This window comes from Neofelis nebulosa, chromosome 2 (genome assembly GCF_028018385.1).
Source record: "Neofelis nebulosa isolate mNeoNeb1 chromosome 2, mNeoNeb1.pri, whole genome shotgun sequence".
NCBI lineage: Eukaryota > Metazoa > Chordata > Mammalia > Carnivora > Felidae > Neofelis > Neofelis nebulosa.
The window spans coordinates 39,378,875-39,404,974 of NC_080783.1; the positions used below are offsets into that span (position 1 = coordinate 39,378,875).

The 26,100-nt window shown below is 37.1% G+C and overlaps 1 protein-coding gene and 1 long non-coding RNA gene across 4 annotated transcripts in view; one reads left to right on the plus strand and one right to left on the minus strand.

The window, feature by feature from the left end:
• Positions 1–693: 693 nt before the first annotated feature.
• On the minus strand, positions 694–4,359 carry LOC131500994 (uncharacterized). Its single transcript, XR_009256555.1, has 2 exons — positions 1,402–4,359; positions 694–855 (listed from the first exon to the last, which is right to left on the minus strand). It is a non-coding gene; the product is annotated as an uncharacterized LOC131500994 (long non-coding RNA).
• A 151-nt stretch (positions 4,360–4,510) lies between these two features.
• Positions 4,511–26,100, plus strand: part of STK17B (serine/threonine kinase 17b) — a 31,514-nt gene continuing 9,924 nt past the window's right edge. Inside the window, exons 1-5 of one of the 3 annotated variants that reach the window (XM_058710638.1) lie at positions 4,511–4,743; positions 5,733–5,908; positions 14,421–14,586; positions 20,939–21,151; positions 25,862–26,006. In XM_058710638.1, coding sequence (XP_058566621.1) covers positions 14,465–14,586; positions 20,939–21,151; positions 25,862–26,006 — 480 coding nt within the window. In that variant the 5' untranslated portion in view covers positions 4,511–4,743; positions 5,733–5,908; positions 14,421–14,464. Of the gene's footprint in view, positions 4,788–5,732; positions 5,909–14,420; positions 14,587–20,938; positions 21,152–25,861; positions 26,007–26,100 lie in introns of all 3 variants that reach the window. The other 2 variants (XM_058710631.1, XM_058710622.1) reach the window with 2 other exon arrangements.

Genomic DNA, 26,100 nt, shown 5'->3' on the forward strand with positions numbered 1-26,100 from the left:
AAGAGAGCCAGGGGATGTGGGGACTCTGGGGTCCCCAGTGCTTCCAAAATTGGGATGACCTATAGGCACCATGGATAAAGCACTGTGACTATCCATCTAAGTATACCCAATTCTCTTCCCTCTACCTGGACTAGTCTGTGTCCATTCAGCCCGAATACCCCTGTTGGGTGGAGGTTTGAGTCAACCTCCTTCAGAGGCCATTGCTTCCTGCCCCTGCCCCTGTGTCGGGCTGCCTTTAGCCTGGCCACAATTTCAATTTTCTAGTTTATTCAGTTGAAGACAGGTAGCAATGTCTGTTTTGTTCCTTCCACATGGATTAAACTGTAAGATCTTGACACAAAAATAACCGGTAAGGCTTTCTTCAGAAGGAGCATACGTCAATGGCAGGAGTTTTGAATTTGGGCCTTCCTGGCTGTGTTAAATTCAACCCTCCTCTGCACCTGTAAAGAATAAATGCACTATCAGGGAGGATGTGTCCAGATATCCCCAGTCAGTATATGTTCAGCATGTGGTGACAGACCTGCTGTGACTGGGGAGGGTTACTTTCCCTGGGCACAATATGATGAACATTGTGGCATGAATAGAAAGGACCACCACCTCTGGTCACATACAGTGACTCATTTGCAGTGACTGGAAAGGACCACTGTGTTAGTCTGCTGGAGCTGCCATAACAAATACCTCAGAAGACATGGCTTAAACAACAGAAATTTATTTTCTCACAGTTCTGCAGGTGAGAAGTCCAAGATCAAGGTGTCAGCAGGTTTAGTTTCTTCTGAGGTCTCTCCCCTTGGCTCGCAGATGACTGTCTTCTCACTGTGTCCTCACATGGTCAGCCCTTAGGCTGTGTTGCAATCTCTTTTTAAAATTATTTTTTAAATCAAGACATAATTTACAGACATAATATTATATTAGTTATGGATATACAACATAATGATTTAATATTTTATACATTGCAAAATAATCACAATAAATCTAGTTACATCCATCATCGTTAAAAACACATTTTTTCCTAGTGATGAGAACTTTATGATCTGTTTTCTTAGCAGCATTCAAATATGCAGTACAGTATTATTAACTGTAGTTCCCATGCTGTATATTATATCCCCATGACTTAATTATTTTATAACAGGAAGTCTGTACCCTTTGACCCCCTTCACCCATTTCTCCCATCTCTCACCCCTCATCTCTGGCAACCACCAATCTGTTCTTTATCTATGAGCTTGATTTTTTTTCTTTTGTTTTGCTTTTAATTCCATATAAGTGAGGTCGTATGGTATTCACCTTTCTCTGCCTCACTTATTTCACTTAGCATTTATTTCACCTTGAGGCCTATCTACGTTGTTGCAAATGGCAAGGTTTCATTTCCTTTAATGGCTCAATAATATTACCTTGTATACATACCACAATTTCTTTATCCATGCATCCATTGATGAACATTTAGGTGTTTCCATATCTTGGCTACTGTAAATAATGCTGCAACGGACACGGGAATGCATATATCTTTTAGAGTTGATGTCTTCGTTTTCTTTGGGCAAATATGCAGACGTGGAATTACTGGATATATACTAGTTATATTTTAATTTTTTTGATGAACCGCCATACTCTTCCCTAGTGGCTGCACCAATTTACATTCTTACTTCCAGTGCACGAGTACCCTTTGTTCCACATCCTCACCAACGCTTGTTATTATTAATTTTTTTGTCTTTTTGATAATCACCATTCTGACAGGTATGAGGTGACATCTTATCGTGGTTTTGATTTACACCTCCCTGATGATGAATGATGTTGAGCATCCTTTCATGTACCTGTTGGCCACCTGTATGACTCCTTTGGGAAATGTCTATTCAGTTCTACTTCCCATTTTAAAATCAGATTGTTTGTTTTTTTGCTATGAAGTTGTATGAGCTCTTTATATATTTTTAATGTTAGCACCTTGCCAGAGAATGATTTGCAAATATTCTCCCATTTCAGTAGACTGCCGTTTCATTTTGTTGATGGTATGATCTCTTCATCTTAGGTAACACTTACCTATATAATCTCATTTTGCTTTAATTATCTCCTTAAAGGCCTTATCTCCAAATATAGTCACATTCTGAGGTACTGGGGGTTAGGACTTCAACATACGAATTTGGCAGGTACACAGTCAGCCCATATAGTAACTATTATCTTTGGTCAGTATGTGGCATTCGAGGATCAACTTAATGAACTCTGTGGTCAGAGGCAATGACCACAAAATGACCATTAGGTCACAAGAGGATTTCCTACTCAAAGGAATGAGAGCAAGATGTGCACCTTTGACAAGGTTGTGAATGACTTTAGGTAAATTAGGTTGAATGGAGGGACATATTGACTCCTGAATTTTATTGCAAGGCACAGATGGTCTAGTCTGCTCCTCTGAACCAGCAATTCCTTGTTACCTGAACCATAGTTCCTGAGGCCAAGCAACTTGGGTAGAACATCCTTGGCATAATGTGCTAAATCCTGGCCGGCAAATCTGACATCAGGCACAAGGGTTAACAATCTATTTAGGGGCATAAGAGAAACATGGGATGAGTATAATGTGTGCAACATAAGGCAAAGAGGTGATCAAGCTGGGAGTGGAAAGGAGAAATCAGTAAAGATTTCCGATTTCTGGAGAGGATAACCTTCTCAAAGTTGGAAACTGATGAACAGGTGCTGATGAGGACGATGGTGAAAATCTAGAGCTGGAAATGCAAGGTACGCAAAGATCCTCTAGAAGTTGATTGGTTGGAGCCTAGGGCTTGTGAATGCAAGGAGGGTTGATTTAAAGCAGTGATGGAGGGAGAAAGGTCTGCCTTTAGGTGTGAGGTGATGTGGGACTGGCTTTACTGACAAGAGGAGAAGGCAGATTGAGTGTGAGGAGAATAAGAGCTGGCGAATGATCAAATGTTAGACTTGAGGAGGTCTAGCGTTACACACACACCAAAAATCACCACAATGATGTAGTCCCGTGATTCCCAGAGATTACTGGTTCCAGTGCTGGTACTCAGACCTCTGGGGTACTGCCTCAGTGCTCATAAAAGAAAAGATAGGAACAGTCTTACCGGTTTGTGGACTCTTAGATGATGATAGCTAAAAAGTGCATTTCACCATGCAGCTTTCAGTTAGTTTGCTTGCTTCCATCATAACTGTAGACTTCTTTAGTCAGTTCAGTTGTTAACAAGAAACTAGATGGAAGTATTCTCCAAGCGAGAGGCTTAGAGAATAAGCACATTAAACTGTGATGAGTCAGTTAAGTAACAACAAACTTCATTAAATGATTATGAGGCATTTTATGCATTTATCTTAAGAAAAATACAGCATGAAGAGCAAAGAAATGGCTTGATCAGAATTTGCTTGGCCTACTGGGATAGAAGAAAACCTCCTCTTTAAGTGTTGACTCGGGGCGCCTGGGTGGCTCAGTCAGTTAAACTTCTGACTTTGGCTCAGGTCATGATCTCATGGTTTGTGGGTTCAAGCCCTGCCTCAGGCTCTGTGCTGAAAGCTCAGAGCCTGGAACCTGCTTCGGATTCTGTGTCTCCTTCTTTCTCTGCCCCTCTCTCACTTCTTCTCTGTCTCTCAAAAATAAATAACGTTAAAAAAAATTTTTTTTAAATGTTGACTAAATGTTACAGCATTTCAAAACAGAACTATTCCTCTCCCAATATATTTTCCCAGTAATCTTCGACAATTACTGTAAATATACTCGGCAACCAATCCTACATTATATATATTTTTAAACATTCAATGGTGTCTTGCAGAGAACGTTCAACCTTTTCATTCTCTTCAAGGAATAACAGATCCTGAGCAGGTGCTGTGCGCTTTCATCTTTTCCCTTAGCATCCTATATGCAAAATCAGCAATTCATCCAAGGGGGACTCTCCTTTACACTGCTCTCAGCTATGCCTCAGGACTCCATTTCCTCAAGCGAACTTTAGTGGTGGCGCTCAGGCTCCATAAAATCCCAAGCGATGCTGATGCCTGGCAAGTTGTAGCAACCTGGGGCTCCACTTGCGGAATGGGTTCAAGCCATAGAAAACATGACTAGGAAGAGTTAGAAAACAAGTCTTTGGTAGACACAGAAGTTTGGGAATGACCGAGCAGCTGGGAGTAACTTTACTTCTTCCTCTTCCCAATCTGCAGATATTCACGCCTCGTGGGCTGACCACTCTGAAGGCAGGTAATGGTGCACCCGGTTAAGGTTACAGCCCTGCGCTCAGCCCTGGCAGCGCCCGTCTCACCCCTCCCTTGCCGCAATTAGCCCGGCGTCCCCACCTGCTCCGCAGCTCCGCCCAGCCTCTGGCCCGCCCCGCGCGGGCCACACCCTCTCACCGCTCTGGGGCCCCTCCAGCCCCGCAGCACGCGCCACCGGCCGGCGCCCCGCCCCACCCGTCACGTGACAGCCCCGCCCTCCGTGCGCTCTCGGATTGGCTCTCCCGGCCGAGGGGGTGGGTCCTAGCATACAGCCCTGCCCCGCAACGCGGCTGCAGTTTTCAAACCTCAACTGTAATCTCCGGTCACCGTCTCTGCTGCCGTCGCCGGGAGCCACCTCACAGGGAAACAGGTCACTGCTGTTGGCCGTTGTCCAGAAGAGTAAAAGTGGGTCCTGCCACGCTCGGAGCTACCTGGCGCCTCACTGGGCTAGAGCTGGAGAACAAGTCCTGTGGTGGCCACCGGCGTGTGGCGGGACGGGAGCCCCCTTGGAGGGGGGCAGCCCCGAGAGAACCTCCTGTGGCCCGAGCGGTCAGTGTCTTGCGATTCGCGCGACCGCGGTCCTGCCGCGACTGGTGGGTAGGCTCGGGGCTGCGATTCTGAACCCGTGAACCCGCCCCTTTTACCCTGGATACGGAGACCCCAAACGTGGGAGGGGTCCCGAGGAGGGATACAGGCAGTGTGGGCGAATTAAGGGTCTCCCCAGAACTCCGACCGTCAGCCTAGTGGAGGTGGGTTGGGACTCTGCCTCGCAATAGGTGGTCCGACTGCCCGGGGCCCGTCTCTGCTCTCCGGCCGGAGTCTTGCTTCGCGAGTTCCCTCGGGTTCGGGGCGAGGACGGCCGGTGGTCCTCCCAACCCCCCACTCAGCGTGTCTTGCGTGTGCGCGTGGTCGCCTGGCTCGCCTGGGCTCTCCCGGGTGGCGTCCCGCGGGGGCTCCCTGCGCGACCCGCTCACTCGTGCCCCTTCCACGTTGCGTCGATGTGGTCCTTCCTGTCCCTCCCGAGTTCACAGCTGTGTTGTGGGCACAGGACGTATTCACCTCTGGACTGGTGGACACGTTCTGCTCACAGCTGCCTTTGGTCTCGAGAAAGTTTGGTGCTCATCTCGTGGGGCATTTTCGGTAACTGCTTGTGAACAGTGTCTTAAAGTCACTGAATGGAGCAGACGAATTGCAGTTGTTTCAGTAATGTTCAGCGATCTGATTTTATTTTGATGCCGTGTAAATCACTTAAGTGTAGACGAGTCATCCTCAAACTATACAACTACGTCATGGTTACAGTATTGAAGTTTATCCAGCTCTTGGTTTTATTATGTAGGGAAAAGCGCTTCGTTTGAATTCCCGTGGAGGGATTAGTAGAGACAAAGTTGAAAGAGACTTTATGGCAGCTGGTAGCTGATCGTTTTCTTCCTCGGTCTGTGATGGGACTAAGAGACACTCGGACGCAACCTTGCAAATTAAAATTAAAAAAATACATTTAAAAATCCAACCAGGTACTGATCAGATTTCAATACTATTAGGTCTGTGTATCGCATTCACTGTTTTGCCAACGTAATGTTTACCTCTGGTACCGGTGAAATACTGAACCTTGGCAGAGATGTTTGATGCGGCGTGGCCCCTTTAAGTTCTCATCTTTGGGAATGTGTGCGCTGAGACAGCGTGGTCTGCAGGGAAGATTGGGCAAGTGGTGGCCTAGGTATGTAACCTGGCAATATAAGCCCACGAGCACAACTTTATTAAAGGAAAATATAATAAGCCAATTTTCTCATGGATACACTATTTTACAGTTTTATAGTGAACTGTCCAGAAGTAAGTTTTTAACAACTTCTAAAGTGTTTGTTTTATAAGTATTAAGCCATTTACCCATAGAACTTTGTATTTTTGAAAAAGTTGTCCATAGAAGCAGTGCTCTAATTTAAGTCCTCTCTTCTTCCCTCTTTATCCTTCTGTGAGATGTTTCATTTTTAAAAAATTTTTCTAATATTTTAATAAGCAGAATTAGTATCTGCTTATTTTTGAGATGCATAACATGCATTTTAGGTCATTTTCTAAATTATGAATCAAAAATTGAAGTGAAATATATTTACATGGCAATATATTTAAGTTTTGAAAGTAAAACTTGTGTAGTCATTTGAAAGTCTTTCTTTTTTGTGTGTGGACAGAATGGTTGTAGGTAGTTGCTTTTGGACTCTGAATAGTGAATTACAATTTGGTTAAGATAGAATCCGTTTTTAGGAAAGTCAAGCCTTGACTAATTAGTCACTATGTCAGCACATTAATAACAATTCTGAAAAAGATAAAGGCATTTTATGACATGTTTCTAATCAAACAATTTTATTTTTAAGCTTGCATTTGGCAGTGCTTTACTTGTGTTAAGTAAACATTTAAAAGCTTTGTTTTGAAACTGTTTGATAATTATGAGAGAATATCCTTATCAAAAATTGCCTGTTGTCCTCAAGAGACCCAATTAAAAACCCATGAATCAAGGAAATCAATTGCTGACACTTTCACTAAATCCTAAAATTGTCTCAAAATTGCATGCATATTATATTGTAGTGCATATTTCCTGTATATAAAATTGGCAGCTAAGAATAGTGCTGCTAGATTGACTGCTTTTAAAAGATTTTGATTGATTCTTGTGTTTTTTAAGAATTCTTTTGCATTCTGTGGCTATTGATTGTATCAGTAACATTAACAGTCATTTATATACTTCCTTTCCACTTGGAACAACTTTAATGTTTTAGTTGCTATAGTTTTCCGTAATAGTGATGACAAAATTCAAGGATTTTATTTTTAAGTAGCTTATATTCTCTGGTAGACTAATATTAAAGGATGTTTCTTTGAATATTTCAATTAACAGATGTACTTATAAATTAAGTTACAAAAAAATAAAATTACAAACATATTTTTGTCTAAATATGTTGTGATGTAATTTTCAAGACATATTTTGTTAAATTTTTAAAAATATCTTTTATTTCCCCCTTTTTTCCAATAACATTTAACCCTGAACTGGAATGCTACTTTAAACATCTAAGCTAATCAATTTCTTTCAATATTTGTAGTGTATTTTGGTGCATCCCTGACCCTTTGCAATTTCTCCACCATAAGAGGGCATAGTTCTACTTTAAGCATTTAAAATTTTGATATTAACAGTGAGATGGTAGTTTCATCTTTAATCCTTAAAGGATCATATTACATTTTGTGTTGTAATGATTACTGAACAAACGGTACTTCAGTGGAACGGTGTGTAAACAGTACTTTATTTTACAATAGAAACTTAATTTTCCATTTGATGAATGACAAGCCCTATGTATTTGTTGGTCCACTGTATTTCTGTTTTTCAGCATCTTCCTGTCCTGTTCACATTATAGGGTTTAATTTTTCCTTCTGAAGGTAGAAGAGACAGCCCCGGGCTTTACTGTCATGGCACACAGTCAGGCATGGGGTCGTTACCTGGAACTTCAGCCCTTGGGTAGTATGTGCTTAGACTGGTTGGGCTAGAGTCAGCTGGCTTCCTTTTGTGATTTCCAGGATTAAATTCCTGACTTACACTTCCTATTCAATCTTGAAAAACAAACAAAACAACAAAACCTATTATTAGAATATAGTTAGTAAAAGGAATATAGTCTCTTCCTTGAAATTAAAAATCCTCTTCATCCCTGTCCCTTTACTTCTAATCAGTGGCTTAAAAATGGAGTCTTCTGCCATCCTAGCAGAAAGTTCTTACTTTATTTTGATGGACACTAGATAAATAACTCTCTAGTTCCTCTGTTTCCTAGGAAAAACTGGTAGCTATTAAATGCTGACATAGAAAGGAGTTCTTTCCCCGTAATCTTGTGCCTTGCATTGTTACCAGTTGCCTTTTGAATTTTCTTCACAATGATGTAGATTGGTCAGTCCTTACCAGGACAAATTTCTGAATTTACTGAATGAGGTAGCTTTTAAAATATTGATATTCTTAGCTGAAATAGGTATTCACATAAAAAAATGTGGCCACTTAGTCTGAAAAGACAGGTAAATACGAAATAAATTGTTGGTATTACATTACAGTATATGAAAAAATAATTTTCTCCATTTATCTAAGCTTTATGGCTATGCTGTTTAGAATTTAAATTCTCTAATAGCAGTTTAGAATATTTCTTATTTTATTTAGCTAAGTATTGATTAAGCAGAGACTAAGCTGCTTGAAGCTCCAATACTATTAATTTCAAGATGGATCTCAAGTTCTGCTAAACCCTTGAAGATCCGAGATGCACCTAGAAATTCTTGTTGCTGTATTTCATAATTCCTATAATTCAGTTCATCAAACATTAAAAAAATTACTATCTGGTGCCAGACACCATGATGGGAGTTTAGACTCACAAGTAAATGTTGCTGCCCTTTAGACACTAAAGAGAACTGCGGCCTAACATGTTACTTGTTGAGGTAAAGAGGTCTGTCCGGGGTCCTCCTAGTCCTCCTCTTTGAAGTATAAAGTTCAGGCATTTAGACCAACCTGTGGGTTTTAGGCAAAGCTTCCTGGGGGAGGTGACATTTTGTGTTGAGATATGAAGCGTGTGTGAGAAGACTTAGCCTTTTAAGGAGAAGTAGAAAGAATGTTTCAGAGATGTGGAGGCAAAAAAAAAAAAGTGTGGCAGGAAATGAAACTAGTGTGTACCTGGCCTCAAAAGGCTTTTCTCTGCCATGCAGGAAGGGCTTTAGCTTATCAGTACTGGGTAGCTAATGAAGGGATAAAAGCAGACGATTTAATTCTGTAGATGTTTTCATTTATTGTATATTAAATATTCTATTCTTATAAAGTATTTTTATTGATAACTTTGAAATGAATATTGTGATGAATATTTTTAAAAATAGAGCTATTTATAGGTTGTTTTACTTCTGATCACATCACATTGCTTTCTCCTTTCAAGTAAGTTAAGGCCCAGACCAAACCTAACATTTCCTCTGTTACTTCCTTCACTGATCCATATCTGAATTCTTATTGTAATTATTGTAATGGGAATTAATAAAAGAAAAATATTTGAAAATAAGTTTGAGGTACTGTATAATTGGAAGCTTAATTTTATCTTGCCTCTATTACCCTCTTACTGTTTCTAGTGCTTGACTGTGTCCCTGAACACACACACACTCACAGTTACCTACTAAGTCCCTTAAGATTTTTTTAATTAGTATAGCCTAATAAAGTGTTATGAAATGAATTTCAAATAGATTGGGACATATTGGCAATGTAGAATCAGTTATGTGAATTGTGGTAGAAAATAAGGAAAGGTCTGGGGTTGTTGTTGGAGTTAAAGAGAAATTGGTGGGAAGGCACAGAGACAGAGAGCTGACTGATAACCATCATGTACCCAAGGATTAAATCTTACATGATGGGCAACCAGATGTTTGTGGGAGGTTTAGACAAAGGTAACATTCATGGTCCATTATATGTAAAGTTGGCCAAAGGAGAAGAAATGGAAGAATATCTAGGCTGTGGCAACTGGTTCAAGTGCAGTAAATAGAAGGAAAATATAGAACGCTATATGTATGCCTTAAGCAGTCTGTAGTATATTAACAATAAGTAGGTAAATGTCAGGTTCTGTCTTCAGAAATGTGCTCGCTTTTTTTTTTTCTGAGACGTAGCTGTGTTCAGAGCTAGTCTGAAATGTATCACAATTCAAAAAAAGATTTTTGTATTAACATGTATTTAAAAGAATTGCTGATTGCCTAGTGCTGTTTTCAGCTACATTTATAGTCATAAAAATGCCTGTGGGTACATTCAGCATTATGAATGTAAGGGAAGGAAAAGTTGCTAGGGTAAAAAAATTAAACATAAGACAGTGTCCAGTATTATGAAATATTATTAAGTAGCTCAATTAATAAGGCCCTAGTTATATTATTATAATCCATATCAATCCTTTTTTTTTTTTTTTTTTTTTTAAATTTTTTTCAACGTTTTTTATTTATTTTTGGGACAGAGAGAGACAGAGCATGAGCGGGGGAGGGTCAGAGAGAGAGGGAGACACAGATCAGAAACAGGCTCCGAGCCATCAGCTCAGAGCCCGACGCGGGGCTCGAACTCACAGACTGCAAGATCGTGACCTGGCTGAAGTCGGACGCTTAACCGACTGCGCCACCCAGGCGCCCCCCATATCAATCCTTTTTTAAAAAGGTCATCTCTTTTCTAACATAACTAAATAATAGATATAACAAAACTTAATATTTATCTGTATATTTGGATATCACATTTTGGAGTTGTTGGGCAGGGGACCCAGGATAAGTCTAGATTTTCACAAGTGATACTCATAATTAAGGTGTATGTTTTAAGGTTACAAAACCTTAAAATTCATTATATAGAATTCATTATACAGAATTATATAGAATTCATATACAATTCATTATATAGAATTGTATCTATGACATTAATTTAGAATTTGTTAAATTGTCTTTTCTGTCCAGTATTAAACAAGGCATTAATTCTTATTTAGTGCTTACCTTGAATGCTTATATGGTCTCTGCATTAAAGCTGAAATATTATTTGGATAGTGAACACCATCTGCTCTGTATAAATGCAGAAAAAATGCTGAGACCTTAAAAATTTTGAGCAATAATGTCTCTTGAACCTACAACCAAGTAAACCCTTAATGTGTGAAGAGATAGATTTTTCTGTTGCAAGTGGGCAAGTTGCTGCATTTAGGGTCTCATCATGTATATTCACAGCAATATTTTTTCTCTAAGGCATTTCCAAAGGCATTTACTAATTTTTGCCTATTATTAAAGTAGTACCTGCTTAGTGTAGATACTTTAAAAGCAGGAAAGTATAAATACTGTCATGATCCCACCACCCAGAGATAGCCACTATTAACATTTTGCCCTAATTTTCCAATCCTCTCTTTGCTTTTTTATTTTTGCCACAAAATTATCATGTATATGCTTTTTGTGTCTCCCTTTTTGCAGTTAAGCTTATATGAGTTAAGAATATTCTTTGGAAGCATGGTTTTTGAGTATATACATCTTATTTTTAGGTATATTTAAACATTGTTGGACTTTGGAATTCATTCATTCAATAAGTGTTTTTTTCATTATTATAAATTATATTTCATTGAGCATAAGTCTTTGACCACATCTAAGACCCATATTGACTCAGGAAACTTGAGAGCAAAAACTACTTACTCATAAAATTAGTTCTGTTAGAGTTCTTATGAATACATCACTTTGTAGCTGATATATCATAGCATGAGATAAACATCTTAGATTCTACAGTCTCCCTGAGGTGAACATCAGAGTCAAGAGCCTGTACTCTGTCTCTGTGATTGAATTTGACATGTTCTTATTCTTGTATTTCCCAAGGCCTGATTGATGGACACTGTTGGGAATTTAGCCCAGTTTGTATACATGATACAGTTATATCCCTTCTTTATGTGTATATGTATGTATAATATAAATATGATCATAAGCAGGCATATTCATAGACTTTGAGATTTAGAAAAAAATTGTAAAAGGCCAAAGATGACCTAAAAAAAAAAATAGATTGAGCATAGAAATTGGTAACCATATTGATTTTTCTGAGAGGAATATATGGCCAATGTAACTGAGTGCTATCAGAACTAAGAAAGTACATAAATAGTTTATCAAAACACAGTAAAAAAAATAAATAAATAAATAAAACAGAATTTTAAGAGTTGAGTGTAAGCTAACTTGGGGTGAGAAATTTGTATATGAAAACAGTACAAACTGCTCAACAGTACCCAGAGACTGTGTAGAGAGTATCTTTAGGTAGAATATTAACAATATTTACTTACTGAACAATCATGATGTACTCTCATGACAAGCACTATACCAGCATCCTTCATCATGAATTCATCATATTTTAATTTTAATCTTTAGAGTTCTGTGAGTTCTTCTGAGAGTTCTATTATAATCCATGCTTTAGAAGAAACAGAATTCAAGCTTTCTTCACTGGTAATCAGAGAAATGCAAAGTAAATCACAAGATTTCATTTCCTTTCATCACACTACAATAGCCAAATTTAAAGGCCTGAATGGGACAAATGTTGGCAAGAAAATGATATGGTCTCCCACCTAGTGATAGTGGGAATGTAAACTGGGCATGTAAAGAAGGGACCGACTTCAACTGTGTCAGTGATGTTATTTATTTTTATTATATTTATTTTTTATATTTATATTTTATATTTATATATTATTATATTATTATATTTATATAATATTATATTATATTATAAAATATAAATATTTTATATTTATATTTATATTTATTTGTTATATTTATTTTTAATTTAAACGAAATATGGCAAAGCAATAAGATTGAAAAAGTGTTATATTGGGGCGCCTGGGTGGTGCAGTCGGTTAAGCGTCCGACTTCAGCCAGGTCACGATCTCGCGGTCCGTGAGTTCGAGCCCCGCGTCGGGCTCTGGGCTGATGGCTCGGAGCCTGGAGCCTGTTTCCGATTCTGTGTCTCCCTCTCTCTGCCCCTCCCCCGTTCATGTTCTGTCTGTCTCTCTCTGTCCCAAAAATAAATAAAAAACGTTGGGGAAAAAAAAGAAAAAGTGTTATATTTGTATCCCTTCTTATACATTTGGAAATATATATATATATATTTTATAAGTAGCTATATTTGTTTCCCACACTGCCATGACAAAGTACTGCAGATTGGGTGACTTAAACAATAAATTTATTCTCCTATAATTTTGGAGAGTAGAAATTTGAGATCACGGTGTTGACAGTATTGGCTTCTTCTTAGATCTTTCTCTGTGGCTTATAGATGTCCTTTTTCTCCCTGTGTCCTCACATGGTTTTCCCTCTGTTTCTGTGGCCTAATCTCTTTTTATAAGGACACTGATCCCGTTGGATTTGGGCCCCCTTAATGACCTCATTCTTAACTTAATTACCTCTTTAAAGGCCCTAACTCCAAATACATTCACCTTCTGAGGTGCTGGGGGCTAGGACTTCGGCATGTTAATTTTGAAGGGAGGGACACAATTGGCTCATAACAGTGGTGAAGTTAAATAATTTAGTTAAGATCTCATAGGTGGTATGATGGTTAAGTTGGATTCAGACTCAGATGTGATTCAGTCCAAATGTTATTTTCAGAATGCTACGCTGCTACCCTTAGACCACTAGAGATGTACACCCAAACTAGTTAGGTCTTTGTTTCTCCAAAGACCAACACATTTAGAGAAAGAAAAAATTACTGACTTAAGAATAAAACCACGAAAATATGGAAACTGAAAATACTGAACTCTTATCACACTGCTTTTTAAATTGAATATAGTTGGCATTTGAATTTAGGAAGGTAAACAACAGTACATGTCAAGTAGGAAATAAACAGAGGAAAAATGTGGCAGAGAAAGAACAAAAACCCTACGGTGTTATTGAAAGAGGGTGCTAGAAGAATAATACTGGATCTTTTTTTGGTAAACATAGGAGGAAGTCCTAACTATTGTAAAATATATAGTCTGCAATTATATGAATTCAATTAATGTGAAATGGTAGTTTTGTTAAAACTGAATATATGTAAATATCACAAAGTTGAAGATAAATATGGGTTCAAGGTACAGAACTGTAGAATAAGGTTTTATATACGGTCACTCATCTAACAAAATTATAGAGCTCAGTTCTACCAAAAGAAAAAACTCTTCAGACCTATGAAAGTTTGAATTTAATATTGAAATGTAGGTAGTCTGTGAAATAAGTTCTGTTTCTTGTAGTCATTCAGATGTCAGTAACAAAACTCACAAAATGGGAATTCACCACCAAAATTGTTTGGCCATGAGAAGTTACATTTAAAATGAGTAGTCATTACCCTGCTGTGTTAAAATCTTGTTATGTGAAGGTATAACTTCAAAGAATGACAGTTTAAAAATTAAATTGAATGGTTGCTTATATTAAAATTTTATTATAACTATTTTCTAAGAATCTGAGAGGTTTGAGGATTTTTATAGTAGTTTTATTATGAAATAAAGTCAGTAACTTAGTTCAAGTACCATAGAGATGATACCAGTTTGTGTGTGTGCTTTTTGTTTTTCTTCCTTCTGGGTCGAATGTGCTGTTTAAAAATCTTTTCTTTTCTTTTTTTGGGGGAGGGAAGGGTTGTGTCTTACAGCTGTATTTAGAGCTATAAAACATAATGTACATCCTGTCTATCTGAGATAACATCTTTTTTTTAATTGCATTTAAGTTATATCCTATATATTCTCTTTTTTAAATAGGTAAAAATAAGTGACTAAAGAAGCATATCTGGGAGTCATCTAACATGTCGAGGAGAAGATTTGATTGTCGCAGTATTTCAGGGTTGTTAACTACAACTCCTCAAACTCCTATGAGAATGGAAAACTTTAATAATTTTTATACTCTTACGTCTAAAGAGCTGGGAAGGTAAGGAAATTGTGTGGTATGTATGCTGTTTAAATTCACATATTGAGGGGCACCTGGGTGGCTCAGTCGGTTAAGCGGCCGACTTCGGCTCAGGTCATGATCTCGTGGTCCGTGAGTTCGAGCCCCGCGTCGGGCTCTGTGCTGACAGCTCAGAGCCTGGAGCCTGTTTCAGATTCTGTGTCTCCCTCTCTCTGACCCTCCCTCGTTCATGCTCTGTCTCTCTCTGTCTCAAAAATAAATAAACGTTAAAAAAAAAAAATTAAAAAAAAATAAATTCACATATTGAATTTTCTGGGTCTATAGTTTTATAAAATTCACTTGATCATTTTAAAAAATGGTTGGAATTCTAGAAAGTCATCTAGTTTTAACTGACTTGGAAATCAAATCTGTAGAGAGTTAGTGAGCTTGTATGATATATCCCACCTAGCTTAAGAGCCCCTGATAGGAGGTCAGGGTTCTTAATTTGAGGCTGTGCATGGCAACAGATAGCTTAGCATAGTGGACTGTCAAGTCCAAATCCGGGCTCTGCCATTTCCAAACCGTGTGACCTCAATTAAATTTCTGTACCTCTTAGTGCTATAGTTTCCTCATCTGAGAAGTGGGGATGAAGATAATTGTATCTATCTTCTATGGTTGTTATGAGGATTAAATTAGTTAATATTTGTGAAGTAGTAGAATCTTATTAATTTTTGTTAAAATTTTTTAAAATTCCTAGGATATTGTGCTGGGCTACAAAACAAATAAGGAGGGCCTCCTCCTCTTTTTTCCTAAATTAAACAAAAAGACTTAACACATATTTGATGGTATAATTCTGTATGACAAACAATGCATGTTCTATAAGTAAAACCCTGTACCTAACACTAACACTTATCTGTTTTGCCTGATGAGAGTGTAAATTCCTTAAGGCCAAGGGGCAACCTGGGATTCTGCAATTTAGTACTACCATTTTAATATATATGGAAGTTGTAAAAATAGACTAAGATATTTATGTTACATGTTCAGCATCTTTGAACTTTAAATTAAAGACATTTAGCAGAGTTGAAAGATGGTGATCATTTTCTATCTTCGGTTTGATTTTAGTTCTGGAGGTAAATGTTTTGCTTATCTTAAATTAAAATGGTTTGCTAAGTCTGTGTTTGTATTGATAGATCTATAGTAAGATAGTATGATTGATTTTTATCTTTGAAAATCTCAGTGTGAAAACAAAAGTTGACTGGACCATGAAAAGTAATTCTGTTCTTGGTGATCTTTTACAGGAAGGGTAACAAGTCCTAGCCTTATCAGTTGTTGGATACAGTCTTTCTTTTGCAAAATAAGGATGATAATATCTACTTCATTAGACTAAGGACTAAATATGAAAGCATTTTTCTTAATTCCTGGCATATTTATTTATTTAATTTTATGTACAAAGTATCTGGGTGTTTTAATGGTGTATTGAAAGATACAGTTTTAAAAACCTTTCAGGATGTTTCTTGGAAGGGGCACCTGGGTGGCTCAATCAGCTGAGTGTCTGACTTCAGCTCAGGTCAGGATCTTGTGGTTTGTGAGTTCGAGCCCATGTCAGGCTCTGTGCTGACAGCTCAGAACCTGGAGCCTGCTTCAGATTCTGTGTCTCCCTCTCTCTCTGCCCCTTCCCCGCTCATGTTCTGTCTCTCTCTCTCTCTCTCTCTCTCTCTCTCTCATAAACATTAAAAAATTTTTCTTAAAAAAAGAATGTTTCTAGGAAATTGTTTAGCTCTAAATCTGTAATTATTTCTGTTTGCATTATAACAGGAAGGAGTAAGTTTTACTTTTAGTTGCCTGTATCTCACATCAAATAGTGATAGAATCTTTGCACTGGAAGGACTTTGGTGGTCAGTGGTGGTCTAATACAATTTACGCAGCAATCTTTCCTATACTTTTCTTGACAAGCTGTTTATCCAGCCTTAATTTGAATGCTGCCGTGATGGGGAACTCATTACCTCAGAATGTATCTGTTCCATTTTGTGGGTGCCTCTTAGGCACAGAAGGTTCTGTTTTCTACTCTACTAACATCTACCCAATAGATGTGGTTCACCTTTTGTAGCTGCATGTAATGTCCTTGTAAAAATTCTTCAGAGATTTGAATATGGCCAAACACTGCCAGTTTCCTTAAATGCTCATATTATGACCTAATTTCCAGACAGCCTTCCTTGATCCAGTTACCTTCTTCTGGACTCCTTGTATTTTTCATTGTCAGTCTTAAAATGAGGAGGCCTAGAGTGTACACAGTTTGGTCAGTATCTTAACATCTAGAATGCTGTAAAGTTTTATTGAGGTAGCTTAAGATTCCATTGGGAGTCTTCTTTCTTTTTTTTTCAACAACCATGTCAAATATATGTCATATAGCATCATGTAGTATATTAGTAAAAAACACATTAAATTGGAAGTCAGTTGACCTGTCTTTACTATGGATCTAAAGTTGTGTGATCTACTTAGTTGTGTGATTTCCTTTTCGTTGAGAGGGTGGACTAGATGTCTCCAAGTTTCCTTCTATTGCAAAGATGTTTGGCAACTGCTTTGAGCAGGTAACTGAATATAAAAAGCTTTGAACAGTAAACACAATAAAGGGGATCTTTTCCATTTTTCTAAGTTATATTTTGATCAGTAACTGTACATATATTTATTAAGTTAACTTTGCAAAATAAGGGATATTATGGGGGCTAGAAAGTCTATAAAATACTTTTTCCTTTGAGAGATTTGTAGAACCTAAACTTTGGGGAGGACAGTACTAATAATTACATTGTTTTATAAATGAGATACTATCATAAATAACAAGCCTGAACTTGAATCAGGTGTATTTTTTAACATTCTAGAGCAAAAACTCATAACAGACTCTGATTAAAACAAACTCAGATTGCTAATATCCCATCTTCTAATATCTTTATGAAAGAGACCTAACATTTTTCTTTGAATTAATATGGGCTAATGAGTCAGATGGTAAATTTTGATATTTCTTTTTTTTATTAAAAAAAAATATGTTTATTTTATTTTTGGGAGAGAGGGCAGGGAGGGGCAAAGAAAGAGAGGAAGACACAGAAACTGAAGCAGGCTCCAAACTCTGCGCTATCAGCACAGAGCCTGACGTGGAGCTCGAACCCAGGAACTATGAGATCATGACCTGAACCGAAGTGGGAGGTTTAACCAACTGAGCCACCCAGGTGCCCCTTGGTATTTCTAATTAGTAAAACTTGATCAGTTGGAAATCATGATCTTTCATCTGTCAATAACTTGCTTTAAGTTCTTCCACTATTGCTACTAACTTTAATATCCTATACTAATGCACAATGAAAATTAAGATCAAAATACTGTTTTTCTTGAGGCTTTACATTTTGAACTATGTAAACATAATTCTAGCATGTGGTGTGAACTACAAAAGTCTTTTAAATCAAGTTGATCTTTCTAAATCAACTTTTTAAAATTTAATTTTAAGATGTTAGTGCTGAAGAATTTATTTTCCTTTAGCAGACTAAAAGAAAATATGTAAAAGTTAACAGTTCGTTTTAGACTATTCTCAAAAAACTTTGCATTGTTCCTGTTTTTTAACATGTTGGATATGTTTTTTTCCACCCCTCCCCCAACTGAGGCAAGGTTTCTTAGGACTTCTTGTGGTTAGAAGGGTGAGGCAGATGCAGAAATAAACGTCAGCTTCCTTTGTGGCTCACCCTCCCCCCCTCCTTTCACATTTTATCGTCTATTCTAGAATGCAAAAGGGTAACTACTAGCACTTTTCACTGCTGGGAAATCTAGTCAGCTTTGCCTTTTTAGGTTATGAATTAAGTATTGTTGTTAAGGGTATTTAATTTTCTTAAATATTTCTGTTAAGTTTGATACAGGAAAATTATGATAAAAGATTATTTTTGTTACTTCTAAACTGCAACTAACATTTTAGAATAGGAAATAAATACTCTTTCCTTCCTAAGTCATCTGATAATTATGGTAAGAATATTTACCTTATTTAACAGCATATACATTTATATATATGTAAAATGTTATTGGAATTTCAAATAACTTTTAAAAATATAAATGCTTTAAGTACAGGATATAAACTAAAATAGCACAGTGTATGGTATTCTAGTAGGTGCATAGCTCTTGCATTCATTCAACAGATATTTCAGTTCCTGTTATGCATTAGCAAAGTGTACAGTTTATAACAACTGTAGTAATTAGAACAGACAGGGTCTCTGCCTACATGGGACTTTTACCCAGTGGTAAGCACTGACAGGTAAATAAATAAGTACCAGCATCATTTGGTCACTTCTGTACTGGATTGTTTAAAAAAGCCTCATAAGAATACATGAAACAATGAGGTTAAAAAGTGTTACCAGTTAATTTTGCTCTTTGTTCCTGAGAAGATTCTGGCTTATAGATGTAATTACAAAATTGCAGCAGAACTTAATTGTCACAGTTGGTAGTATAAACTTTTTTTTTTTTTCAGATGGACAATTTTCTTGGCTAACTAGTTTCTGTTTACTTAGTTTTACAAGGTGAATTTCTGTATAAAACTCAAAATTTCCTTTCTGTTTTAGACACACTTTCACTTCTAAATGTGAGTGAGAATTGGCAGAAGTGAGTTGCACTTCTTAAAAAATGATCTTAAAGGGAGGAATTGTTTTGTAGTGATTAGAAGAGAAAGCTAAACATTCACCTTCCATAGTTTAATTCTCGGCACTCCAATTCCATATATGATGTTTCATGAGTCATTTAATCTTAGTTTGACTTGATTTATCCAGTATAAAATCTATAAAGGGTAGTTTGAAGACAAAGACTGATGACCTTTTTGTATGCTCATTGAAATGCATTGAATTGTATTGCTTTTGCATATGGTGAGAAAGTGCCTTAGTTTAAATTATATATGCCAAATCTTAAATGAAACGTTCTTTCCAAGAATCAGGCTTGTGCATGCAAATTTATTGAGTTGTATGTTTTGATGAATGTAGAAGAGTCAAATTATAGCCTGGTCACTTCTTTTGGCATTGTAGCATACTTTTTCAGCTTGGTTTCCTGTCCTTTTCACCGGCACCAGTTTTGAAGAAATGTGGGAAATAAAGAGTAGGAATCCTTGTCATCCTGGCCCTTGAGAATAGCAATTAAAATAACAATCAAGCAATTTATTTTGTTCCCCCCTCCCCAACCCCAAATACCAGGTTTTCCTTGCTAAGCACCTGACATGTGTTAGAAGTCAAATTGGAGAAAGAAGAGTTAGGGAACAAAAGTTCTTCTCTGAAGACCCTTTATTTATACTTCATATGTTAGTTTGAGCCTTAGGATATAGGTTCTTAATCTTGGATCCTGTGGACTCAGGTTTAGAAGGTCGATAGATGGGCTTTGAAGTCTGAAAACCCTCTGGAATTGTATGTAAAACTTTCTGTTTAAGGGCATGCGTACATTTTTCTGGGTAGGCAGTCAGTTGCCTTTATTAGTTTCTTAAAATAGTCTTACTCAAACAGCTCTCGATCTTTGGGAAATTAGATTTTGGGCAACTATACACTTAGTATAGTGTAGATTTAAATTTTGGCTGAGATGCTGAGCTCTTCTGTTGGAGAGAGCTAAACACCTACTTATTCCTAAAATGATAAACATGACCTTAATGGGTGTATTTGTACTTAGCTATTGATAACTATTAATTTTCTTAGTTGATCATGAAGTGTCTCTGGATACTCTCTGTAGGATACATATACCCCTGTTATCTGTTACAGGCTTCATAGACTACTGGCCAATATTAAGAGATTTACTGGAAAAACAACTACTAAATTAGTGATAGAAAGTTTCAAAGATTGTTAAACATGGTGCTGAAAGGCAAAGCGATTACACTGATACAATGAAATGTCAAATACCCACTTTTGCTTTAATTTTAATTTTTTATTTTGGAAGGAAGCTGTTTTGATTAGAGAGTTAGTGTGGTACCCTTTTAAAGGTACAGTCTTTGGAAATAGACTAAGATACATATACTCTCTGGGCTCTGCAAAACAATTTCATTGCTATGTAGGATTGTTATGATATTTAAACACAAACATTTATAACAAGAGTATGGCATGGAGTTGGAATGCAAATGAGATCTCCCCTACAATGATAACGTATTATATTAACAGTAATGAACAAATACAGTTATGTCTTACCTGTTTTTACATTTGCCATTTTAATTTTTCTGTGATAATAATATAAATTTCATAAAAGTATATGTAGTATTTGATTCAGTTAAGAGAACATAGTTCTCAACTAATGGCATAGTTGTTTGAAAGGATTAATTCTAAATTGGAGTTGTAACTGTGTGTTATGTTAATATTGTTCTTTTTGGAAAAGTTAAAATTGACTGTCCTCATTTTCCCCCCAGAGGAAAGTTTGCTGTGGTTAGACAGTGTATATCAAAATCTACTGGCCAAGAATATGCTGCGAAGTTTCTGAAAAAGAGAAGAAGAGGACAGGATTGTCGAGCAGAGATTCTACACGAGATTGCCGTACTTGAATTGGCAAAATCTTGCCCTCATGTGATTAATCTTCATGAAGTCTATGAAAATACCAGTGAAATCATTTTGATATTGGAGTAGTAAGTATATACTTTAATAAATTTAAATAAATTTGTAGTACTTATTTTAATTGGTGGGATAAAGGTGGCTTGAAATGTTAAGAACAAGAATGATAAAAGTATGACAAGAACTTATAAAGATTTGGGGGCACCTGGGTGGCTCAGTCTGTTGGGTGTCCAACTTTTAATTTCAGCCCAGGTCATGATCTCACAGTTCATGAGATCAAACCCTGCATTGGGCTCTGCACTGACAGAATGGAGCCTGCTTGGGATTCTCTCTTACTGAGTCTCTCTCTGCCCCTCCCCCACTTGTACACACACATGTGCTTTCTCTCTCTCTCAAAATAAACATTTAGGAAAAAAAACTTGTAAAGATTTCTGTTGATAAAATATTAGAGAGACATGGTGTATATTTGAATATTTTCACATATACACAAAAACTAATTAAACAGTACACACAAAAAAACCCAAATGACATCACAATGTTTGAGGAATGTGGTGAAACAAGTATACTTTCATTGCTAACAACATAGAAAGTCGAAGAGTTTTTGTGCAGAACTACCTGATGGATAAATAGAATTGAAATCATTTATATAATTTATCCATCTATTTGAAAAATACATCCAAAGGAATGACTCATGGAGAATAGAAGGGTGAATTTGCATGAAGGTGAAGGTGTGCTTGTCACATTGTTTGTTGAAGAAACACATTTACTTAGTATTGTGTAACTTGTGAAAAACTGTTAGGAATTGTAGCAATAAGAAATAAAATATATCTCTTCCCACAACTCAGTGAAAAGCTGAAAACACCCAAATAGTCAACAATTCATCACATTAAGCATAGGGTAGGTCATGGTTAAGCCAACTGGCCGGTTAATTAGTATATTCACATGTGACTCTAAAATAGTACCTTTATGAGTGACAGTCTGACACATTTATTATATGTATATAAAATGTGTTTGAACATCTACAACAATTGGAAAAGGTTAGCTAAATTTATGTTTAATATGCTTTTAGCATCTGATAATTTTTTATAGAGGAAATCTATTTTATAATAAACTAAAGAGATTAAGTATTTACTTCAGAAAAAAGTGCATTATAAATACGGTAATTCTTTTTAGTGGTTAACCTGCATCATTGCCTTTTTGAATGTAAAAGTATATTATGTAGCCTAGGGGTGTCTGGGTGGCTCAGTCTATTAAGCTTCTAACTCTTGATTTTGGTTCAGGTCATGCATGATCCCAGGGTCATGGGCTCAAGCCCCGTATTGGGCTCTCTGCTGAGTATGAAGCCTGCGTAAGATTTTCTCTCTCTCTCTTCTCTCTCTCTCTCTCTCTCTCTTCCTCTGCCCTTGTCTCCCACTCATGCTCTTTCTCTGCCTTTCTCTCTCTCTCTAAAATAAAATAATAAAAAACAAAAAGTAATATAGCCTAATTTTAGTATTCAGGTATTTTAAGGATGAAGAAGTTTGTTTATATATTTGTAAAAAGTATGTTTTTATACCAGGAAAGTTGATTACCTAGAATCAACTTATAAATATGAAAATGCTTATTTTGCAAAATGTTAAACTGGCAAGTAGTTCATTTAAGAATGAATACTATGGGGGCACCTGGGTGGCTCTGTTGGTTGAGCGACTGACTTTGGCTCAGGTCATGATCTCATGGTTCATGGGTTCGAGCCCCGCGTCAGGCTCTGTGCTGACAGCTCAGAGCCTGGAGCCTGCTTCAGATTCTGTGTCTCCCTCTCTCTCTGCCCCTCCCCTGCTCACACTCTGTCTCTCTCACTCTCTCTCTCTCAAATATAAATAAATGTCAAAAAAATTAAAAAAAAAAAAAAGAATGACTACTATGAGGGTGCCTGGGTGGCTCAGTCAGTTAAACATCTGACTTCAGCTCAGGTCATGATCTCACGGTTCATGGGTTTGAGCCCCACATTGGGCTCTGTGCTAACAGCTCAGAGCCTAGAGCCTGCTTTGGCTTCTGTCTCTCTCTCTCTCTCTCTCTCTCTCTCTCTGTTCCTCCTCTGCTCACGCTCTCTGTCTCTCTCAAAATTTTGACACATTTTATGGTTGGATTTTGTTCATACTCTGAAAATTGATTCAGGTACCCTGCCCAGTAAACTGAATTCCATAAGGGCACAACTGTACCTTATGGCTGAAGTGTATAGCAAGCACTCATTAAATGTATAAATGGATTAAAATAATTAAAAAAAAATTTTTTAATGCTTATTTTTGAGAGAGACAGAGCGTGATCAGGGGAGGGGCAGAGAGAGAGGGAGACACAGAATCTGAAGCAGGCTCCAGACTCTGAGCTGTCCACAGATAGCCCAACATGGGGCTTGAACTCACGGCCTGTGAAATCATGACCTGAGCCGAAGTCAGATGCTGAACCGACTGAGCCACCCAGCACCCCTGAAATAATTTATTACTAGATCAACTAAGACCTACTAAAATTTATTACTAGAATTTGGTTTAGTTCTTACTACTTTTTGGGTAGCATTGTCACATCAGATAATCTCAAAGGTAAAAATGTAGCCAGGGAGACTTAGTTATTTTCATAAGGTGGCATAATTTTTTATGTGGTGAAAGTAGAACGGTGAAATCTTTTACTCTAATAACAATTACCAGTCTGATCCCCTCCTCAAGTCATCCTACATACTTTTCTTCCTTGACTTTTTTGGTACAAAATTTAAAATCTTCAAAGAAGTTGAAAGAACAGTGTAATCAATACTCATACTTTTCAGTTTGATTTACCAATTGTTGACATCTTACCACATTTATTTAGCCTTTTGAAAGATGTATAACACATAGGTTTACATGACAGTGTACTTCTACTAAAGTACTATTATCACACACAACATATATACAAATATGCGAATGAAGGCAAACACTCCAAATTTCTAAATTTGTTGGTTGATGTCCCATCAGAGGACAACTCTTCTAATAGAGAAAAAGGAGGTGTACCCGAATATGCCTTCCAGGGCAATGATAATGGTATATAGGTGTCTTTTATCTCTATAAAGAGATTTTTTCCTCTCTAGTCACTGCTCTTGTGTGGCTTGTTTGAACAAATCATCTGCTTGTCTACTACTCACTGCTTACATTTATTCTAGTTTCTGCTGACTTCTGTAATCTGCTTCTTGTGTTATCTGTTCATTCCCTCCTCTTAGCTCCTCTTCCTAATTTTGCCGTTTCCCATAGCTCTACCTGTGTCCTGCTTTTATGGGAAAAATGGAAATCCTACAAAAGACATTGGTCAACTTACCAACCTAAAAAGAAGAGACAATCTGATTGGCTGACAATCATAATATTTGTTTGATTTTGTTACTGAAACAAACAAAAAACCCTTAGGATACTTTTGGTTATAAAAGTAATACCTATGCATTGTGTTAAATTTAGAGGACATAGAAGATAGAAATTATACGTAAACTGGTTACTTTTATGGCACGTTCCTATGTTTTAAAGTTATTTTTATTTTTTGGTCTGTGAATATATACCTTCAGAAACAAAGGTTTTTCTTTCCCTTTTCTTTTCCTTCTTATGACTGCTCATACATATGACATGCTTCTTCCTCTTGTCAGTCAGTGAGACTTCTGAATTTCAGTTTCAGCTGCTCTGAAGAATGACTGCCTATTCCTTCATTCATTCATTCAACAAACCTTTATTGAACACCTTCTACATGTCAGACACTGTCCTGTTTTACCACATAGAATATGCTTTACTTGAGATATTCTTTTTTTTAATATTTTTTTTATGTTTATTTATTTTTGAGAGTGAAAGTGAGAGAGAGCATGAGCCGGGGAGGAGCAGAGAGAGAGGGAGACACAGAATCTGAAGCAGGCTTCAGGCTCTGAAGCACAGAGCCCAATGTGGGACTCGACCCCATGAACCATGAGATCATGACCCGAGTCAAAGTCAGATACGTAGCTGACTGAGCCACCCAGTCACCCTACTTGAGATGTTCTTAAATATACCTTATAAATTTTTGAATAACCATCTGGGGGGGGGGAGGGTTTGCATTTTTTTAGATTTAATCTTCAAAAAAAATGTATGGGTGCCAGAGTGACTCAGTCGGCTGAGCGTCCGACTCGATTTCGGCTGAGGTCATGATCTCAGGGTCAATGGGATCAAGCCCTGTGTTGGGCTCCACACTGGGCATGGAACTTGCTTGGGATTCTCTCTCTGTCTCTTTCTGTCCCTCTCCCCTGTTTGCACTCTCTCTTAACAAAAAAAAAAAATCTATTGAGTTCAGTTATGACTCTGTTTTACAGATGGTGAAAGACAAATAAATGACTGATCCTAAGTTATATTGCTGGTAAATAGCAGATTTGGGATTTAAATTTATATCATTTGATTCCAAACCAAGGGCCTTTTTTCTATGCTTTTGTCAGCATTGTTTAGATTTTCAATTCTTTTAAAAATAATAAAGATTTGGGAAGCTACAGTACAAGATACTGGTTAAGAATGCAGATTTTTGCCCATATCATACAGACTCAGGTTCTGGTTTCCTGTTTACTATGTTACCTTGTACAAGTAGCTTAACCTCTTTGTACTTATTTCTTCATCAGTCAAATGGCAATAATAACCCACATAGTTGTCATGAGAATCAAAAGTATATGTATCTATAGAGAGAGACTAGATAGCTATAGCTTTTACTTAACAGTTTTACAGTATTTAAAAATTGTCATTTTTAGGTCAGTGATTTTCCAAGTTTCTATTTGAATTTTATTTCAGTGCTGCAGGTGGAGAAATTTTCAACTTGTGTTTACCTGAGCTGGCTGAAATGGTTTCTGAAAATGACATTATCAGACTCATTAAACAAATACTTGAAGGAGTATGTTATCTACATCAGAATAACATTGTACATCTTGATTTAAAGGTAATGTACCATATGATTTTAAGTAATACAGCATCTTTTTTCCTTCTGCTCTTGGGATGCATAATTGCAAGCTGGACTTGGTAGGAAGCAACAG